Source organism: Phoxinus phoxinus, assembly GCF_949152265.1.
Source record: "Phoxinus phoxinus genome assembly, chromosome: 13".
In the NCBI taxonomy this organism is placed as follows: domain Eukaryota; kingdom Metazoa; phylum Chordata; class Actinopteri; order Cypriniformes; family Leuciscidae; genus Phoxinus; species Phoxinus phoxinus.
In genome coordinates, this window is record NC_136888.1 from 9812619 (window position 1) to 9820220 (window position 7602).

General features: G+C 40.1%; 1 protein-coding gene across 1 annotated transcript in view; it reads left to right on the plus strand.

Annotated features, from left to right (window-relative positions):
- The window catches only part of LOC307009486 (gap junction epsilon-1 protein), a gene marked incomplete at its 3' end in the record, with an annotated part of 30469 nt that extends 23010 nt beyond the window's left edge, over positions 1-7459 (plus strand). The window contains exons 2-3 of the mRNA XM_079633278.1: positions 5994-6176; positions 7064-7459. Coding sequence (XP_079489404.1) covers positions 5994-6176; positions 7064-7459 — 579 coding nt within the window. The remainder of the gene's footprint in view (positions 1-5993; positions 6177-7063) is intronic.
- Positions 7460-7602: the final 143 nt, after the last annotated feature.

A 7602-nucleotide genomic window follows, 5' to 3' on the forward strand; every position in this document is an offset into this window, starting at 1 on the left:
AATGAACCTCGTTGGTTGTTGTTGAATCTCAAACGTGATGCGTAACACGAGAATGAACCTCGTTGGTTGTTGTTGAATCTCAAACGTGTTGCGTAACACAAGAATGAACCTCATTGGTTGTTACTGAAGCTCAAACGTGTTGCGTAACACAAGAATGAACCTCATTGGTTATTACTGAAGCTCAAACGTCCTGCGTAACTCGAGAATGAACCTCATTGGTTGTTACTGAAGCTCAAATGTGTTGCGTAACACGAAAATGAACCTCATTGGTTGTTGTTGAATCTCAAACGTGTTGCTTAACACAAGAATGAACCTCATTGGTTGTTACTGAATCTCAAACATGTTGCGTAACACGAAAATGAACCTCATTGGTTGTTGTTGAATCTCAAACGTGATGCGTAACACGAGAATAACCTCATTGGTTGTTGTTGAATCTCAAACCTGATGCGTAACATGAGAATGAACCTCATTGGTTCTTGAGGAAGCTCAAACGTGCTGCGTAACACAAGAATGAACCTCATTGGTTGTTGTTGAATCTCAAACGTGATGCTAACACGAGAATGAACCTCATTGGTTGTTGTTGAATCTCAAACGTGATGCGTAACATTAGAATGAACCTCGTTGGTTGTTGTTGAATCTCAAACGTGTTGCGTAACACAAGAATGAACCTCATTGGTTGTAACTGAAGCTCAAACGTGCTGCATAACACACGAAATGAACCTCATTGGTTGTTGTTGAATCTCAAACGTGATGCGTAACACGAAAATGAACCTCATTGGTTGTTACTGAAGCTCAAACGTGTTGCGTAACACGAGAATGAACCTCGTTGGTTGTTGTTGAATCTCAAACGTGATGCGTAACACGAGAATGAACCTCGTTGGTTGTTGTCGAATCTCAAACGTGTTGCGTAACACAAGAATGAACCTCATTGGTTGTTACTGAAGCTCAAACGTGCTGCGTAACATGAAAATGAACCTCATTGGTTATTACTGAAGCTCAAACGTGCTGCGTAACTCGAGAATGAACCTCATTGGTTGTTACTGAAGCTCAAATGTGTTGCGTAACACGAAAATGAACCTCATTGGTTGTTGTTGAATTTTCAAACGTGTTGCTTAACACAAGAATGAACCTCATTGGTTGTTACTGAATCTCAAACATGTTGCGTAACACGAAAATGAACCTCATTGGTTGTTGTTGAATCTCAAACGTGTTGCGTAACACAAGAATGAACCTCATTGGTTGCTACTGAAGCTCAAACGTGCTGCGTAACACGAAAATGAACCTCATTGGTTATTACTGAAGCTCAAACGTGATGCGTAAAACGAGAATGAACCTCATTGGTTGTTGTTGAATCACAAACGTGATGCGTAACACGAAAATGAACCTCATTGGTTGTTGTTGAATCTCAAATGTGCTGCGTAACACGAGAATGAACCTCATTGGTTGATGCTGAAGCTCAAACGTGCTGCGTAACAGAAGAATGAACCTCATTGGTTGTTGTTGAATCTCAAACGTGATGCGTAAAACGAAAATGCACCTCATTGGTTGTTGTTGAATCTCAAACGTGTTGCGTAACACAAGAATGAACCTCATTGGTTGTTATTGAAGCTCAAACGTGCTGCGTTACACGAAAATGAACCTCATTGGTTATTACTGAAGCTCAAACGTGCTGCGTAACACGAGAATGAATCTCATTGGTTGTTGCTGAAGCTCAAAAGTGATGCGTAACACGAGAATGAACCTCATTGGTTGTTGAGGAAGCTCAAACGTGATGCGTAACACGAAAATGAACCTCATTGGTTGTTTAATTTCAAACATGATGCGTAACATGAGAATGAACCTCATTGGTTCTTGAGGAATCTCAAACGTGATGCGTAACACGAGAATGAACCTCATTGGTTCTTGAGGAAGCTCAAACGTGTTGCGTAACACGAGAATGAACCTCATTGGTTCTTGTTGAATCTCAAACGTGATGCGTAACACGAAAATGAACCTCATTGGTTGTTGAATTTCAAACATGATGCGTGACATGAGAATGAACCTCATTGGTTATTGCTGAAGCTCAAACGTGCTGCGTAACACAAGAATGAACCTCATTGGTTGTTGCTGAAGCTCAAACGTGCTGCGTAACACGAGAATGAACCTCATTGGTTATTGCTGAAGCTCAAACGTGCTGCGTAACACAAGAATGAACCTCATTGGTTGTTGTTGAATCTCAAACGTGATGCGTAACACGACGAGAATGAACCTCATTGGTAGTTGAATCTCAAACGTGATGCGTAACACGACGAGAATGAACCTCATTGGTTGTTGAATCTCAAACGTGATGCGTAACACCAGAATGAACCTCATTGGTTGTTGAATCTCAAACGTGATGCGTATCACGACGAGAATGAACCTCATTGGTTGTTGAATCTGAAACGTGATGCGTACGACGAGAATGAACCTCATTGGTTGTTGAATCTCAAACGTGATGCGTAACACGACGAGAATGAACCTCATTGGTTGTTGAATCTGAAACGTGATGCGTAACATGACGAGAATGAACATCATTGGTTGTTGAATCTCAAACGTGATGCGTAACACAAGAATGAACCTTATTGGTTGTTACTGAAGCTCAAACGTGCTGCGTAACACGAAAATGAACATCATTGGTTGTTACTGAATCTCAAACGTGATGCGTAACACGAAAATGAACCTCATTGGTTATTACTGAAGCTCAAACGTGATGCGTAACACGAGAATGAACCTCATTGGTTGATGCTGAAGCTCAAACATGCTGCGTAACACAAGAATAAACCTCATTGGTTGTTGTTGAATCTCAAACGTGATGCGTAACACGAGAATGAACCTCATTGGTTGTTGTTGAATCTCAAACGTGATGCGTAACATGAAAATTAACCTCATTGGTTGTTGTTGAATCTCAAATTTGTTGCGTAACACAAGAATGAACCTCATTGGTTGTTACTGAAGCTCAAACGTGCTGCGTAACACGAAAATGAACCTCATTGGTTATTACTGAAGCTCAAACGTGATGCGTAACACGAGAATGAACCTCATTGGTTGATGCTGAAGCTCAAACGTGCTGCGTAACACAAGAATGAACCTCATGGGTTGTTGTTGAATCTCAAACGTGTTGCGTAACACAAGAATGAACCTCATTGGTTGTTATTGAAGCTGAAACGTGCTGCGTAACACGAAAATGAACCTCATTGGTTGTTGCTGAAGCTCAAGCGTGCTGCGTAACACGAGAATGAACCTCATTGGTTATTGCTGAAGCTCAAACGTGCTGCGTAACACAAGAATGAATCTCATTGGTTGTTGCTGAAGCTCAAGCGTGCTGCGTAACACGAGAATGAACCTCATTGGTTGTTGAGGAAGCTCAAACGTGATGCGTAACACGAGAATGAACCTCATTGGTTGTTGTTGAATCTCAAACGTGATGCGTAACATGAGAATGAACCTCATTGGTTATTGCTGAAGCTCAAACGTGCTGCGTAACACAAGAATGAACCTCATTGGTTGTTGCTGAAGCTCAAGCGTGCTGCGTAACACGAGAATGAACCTCATTGGTTATTGCTGAAGCTCAAACGTGCTGCGTAACACAAGAATGAATCTCATTGGTTGTTGCTGAAGCTCAAGCGTGCTGCGTAACACGAGAATGAACCTCATTGGTTGTTGCTGAAGCTCAAACGTGCTGCGTAACACAAGAATGAACCTCATTGGTTGTTGTTGAATCTCAAACGTGATGCGTAACACGACGAGAATGAACCTCATTGGTAGTTGAATCTCAAACGTGATGCGTAACACGACGAGAATGAACCTCATTGGTTGTTGAATCTCAAACGTGATGCGTAACACCAGAATGAACCTCATTGGTTGTTGAATCTCAAACGTGATGTGTAACACGAGAATGAACCTCATTGGTTGTTGCTGAAGCTCAAACATGCTGCGTAACACAAGAATGAACCTCATTGGTTGTTGTTGAATCTCAAACGTGATGCGTAACACGACGAGAATGAACCTCATTGGTTGTTGAATCTCAAACGTGATGCGTAACACGACGAGAATGAACCTCATTGGTTGTTGAATCTGAAACGTGATGCGTAACATGACGAGAATGAACATCATTGGTTGTTGAATCTCAAACGTGATGCGTAACACAAGAATGAACCTTATTGGTTGTTACTGAAGCTCAAACGTGCTGCGTAACACGAAAATGAACATCATTGGTTGTTACTGAATCTCAAACGTGATGCGTAACACGGAAATGAACCTCATTGGTTATTACTGAAGCTCAAACGTGATGCGTAACACGAGAATGAACCTCATTGGTTGATGCTGAAGCTCAAACATGCTGCGTAACACAAGAATAAACCTCATTGGTTGTTGTTGAATCTCAAACGTGATGCGTAACACGAGAATGAACCTCATTGGTTGTTGTTGAATCTCAAACGTGATGCGTAACACGAAAATTAACCTCATTGGTTGTTGTTGAATCTCAAATTTGTTGCGTAACACAAGAATGAACCTCATTGGTTGTTACTGAAGCTCAAACGTGCTGCGTAACACGAAAATGAACCTCATTGGTTATTACTGAAGCTCAAACGTGATGCGTAACACGAGAATGAACCTCATTGGTTGATGCTGAAGCTCAAACGTGCTGCGTAACACAAGAATGAACCTCATTGGTTGTTATTGAAGCTGAAACGTGCTGCGTAACACGAAAATGAACCTCATTGGTTCTTGAGGAAGCTCAAACGTGATGCGTAACACGAGAATGAACCTCATTGGTTGTTGTTGAATCTCAAACGTGATGCGTAACATGAGAATGAACCTCATTGGTTATTGCTGAAGCTCAAACGTGCTGCGTAACACAAGAATGAACCTCATTGGTTGTTGCTGAAGCTCAAGCGTGCTGCGTAACACGAGAATGAACCTCATTGGTTATTGCTGAAGCTCAAACGTGCTGCGTAACACAAGAATGAATCTCATTGGTTGTTGCTGAAGCTCAAGCGTGCTGCGTAACACGAGAATGAACCTCATTGGTTGTTGCTGAAGCTCAAACGTGCTGCGTAACACAAGAATGAACCTCATTGGTTGTTGTTGAATCTCAAACGTGATGCGTAACACGACGAGAATGAACCTCATTGGTAGTTGAATCTCAAACGTGATGCGTAACACGACGAGAATGAACCTCATTGGTTGTTGAATCTCAAACGTGATGCGTAACACCAGAATGAACCTCATTGGTTGTTGAATCTCAAACGTGATGCGTAACACGAGAATGAACCTCATTGGTTGTTGCTGAAGCTCAAACATGCTGCGTAACACAAGAATGAACCTCATTGGTTGTTGTTGAATCTCAAACGTGATGCGTAACACGACGAGAATGAACCTCATTGGTTGTTGAATCTCAAACGTGATGCGTAACACCAGAATGAACCTCATTGGTTGTTGAATCTCAAACGTGATGCGTAACACCAGAATGAACCTCATTGGTTGTTGAATCTCAAACGTGATGCGTAACACCAGAATGAACCTCATTGGTTGTTGAATCTCAAACGTGATGCGTAACACCAGAATGAACCTCATTGGTTGTTGAATCTCAAACGTGATGCGTAACACCAGAATGAACCTCATTGGTTGTTGAATCTCAAACGTGATGCGTAACACCAGAATGAACCTCATTGGTTGTTGAATCTCAAACGTGATGCGTAACACCAGAATGAACCTCATTGGTTGTTGAATGTGAAACGTGATGCGTACGACGAGAATTAACCTCATTGGTTGTTGAATCTCAAACGTGATGCGTAACACGACGAGAATGAACATCATTGGTTGTTACTGAAGCTCAAACGTGCTGCGTCAACAACAGCATCAGGTCGTTCTGTGTGTCATTGCGCCATTTCTACGTCATAGCACATTTTCCATTAAACCGAATGTGATCAGAATACACTGCTCCATGTAAACGCACTGTTTTTGTTTTGTAGCTGCGGCCTCCAACTGTGATTGGTCAATTCCACACCCTGTTTTTTGGCTCTGTCCGCATGTTCTTCCTGGGTGTTCTGGGATTTGCTGTTTATGGGAATGAGGCCCTTCACTTCAGCTGTGACCCCGAAAGAAGGGAGCTCAACCTCTTCTGTTACAATCAGTTCAGACCCGTAACACCCCAGGTAAAGTTTAAAGGTAAACATTAAAAAAAGAACATTGAATGTATCTCAATTTTTATTTCTCACAAGAACTGTATTTCAATTTTGAGTCAAAAGTCCAGTTATAAAAAGGGTGAACAGTGTTCTCAGGACAACAGTATTTTACATAAATTTCAGGTGCAGTTTAACTATTGTAATTTTATTATTCATACTCTCTGTTGGCCCAAACTATTTTACCTTATCCATTTTTGTTTTTCATTACTTTTGTTCTGCATAATGATTTTCATTGTTTTATTTGATTTTAAGCGAAATGCTAAAAAGCCATTGAGACTGTGACCGTTATTGGGGCATTTTATTTATTTATTCTGTACACTTCAGGTCAAAAGTCTGTAATAATTAGTTCCTGTGATGACAAAGGTGAATTAATTGTGAAACCAGTTGTGCTTGATTAATATTTTAGTGTAAATGTGATACACTACTATTTAAATGTTTGGGCTACGTAAAATTACAAATAAAAGAAAAGAAACAAAGAAAGAAATTAATAATTTTATTTTGCAAGGACGCATTACATCAATGAAAAGTGATAGTGAATACATTTACAATTTTACAAAAATATATATATTTCAAATAAATTCTGTTCTTTTGATTTTTCTATTTATCAAAAGATCCTAAAAAAGGAATGCATCATCAATGTAATTTTAACTGTAAAATATTGTAAAAACTCCATGAAAAAAAAAACTATTAATAACAGTACGTTACTGTAAAATGCCCAGGTTGTTTGGTAAATATGTTTACATTTTTACTGTATGTTTTACAGAATTATTCTGACAACCACAGCTGCCAGGATTTTTTTGTAAAAACAATGGGATTTTTTTTTACATTGCATTTAAGTTATACTTATTTTTTTGCAGGTGTTTTGGGCCCTGCAGCTAGTGACGGTTCTTGTTCCAGGGGCCGTGTTTCATCTGTATGCCGCATATAAAAACATAGATCAAGAGGATATTCTGAAACGACCAACATACACAGTGTTCTACATCATTTCTGTACTGTTACGAATCGTCCTGGAGATGGCAGCATTCTGGCTCCAGAGTCGTCTCTTTGGATTCCTGGTTCATTCGCTGTACTTCTGTGACGCCAGTTCACTGGAGAAGACATTAACCTTCACCAAGTGTATGGTACCAGAGCACTTTGAAAAGACCATCTTCCTCAGCGCAATGTACATTTTCACCATTATCACCCTGATTCTGTGTATGGCTGAGATTTTTGAAATCCTCTGCAGAAGGTTGGGCTATTTAACAAATCAATGACACTCGTAAAAAAAAGAAAGAAAAAAAAAGAATGCAAATGTAAAAGATAATTTGCACATCATCAATTTGCATGGCATCCATCCAGGTGTTCACATTATTCTCTACCTCACTGTGAATAAAACACTGTGAGACACAAAAATAAG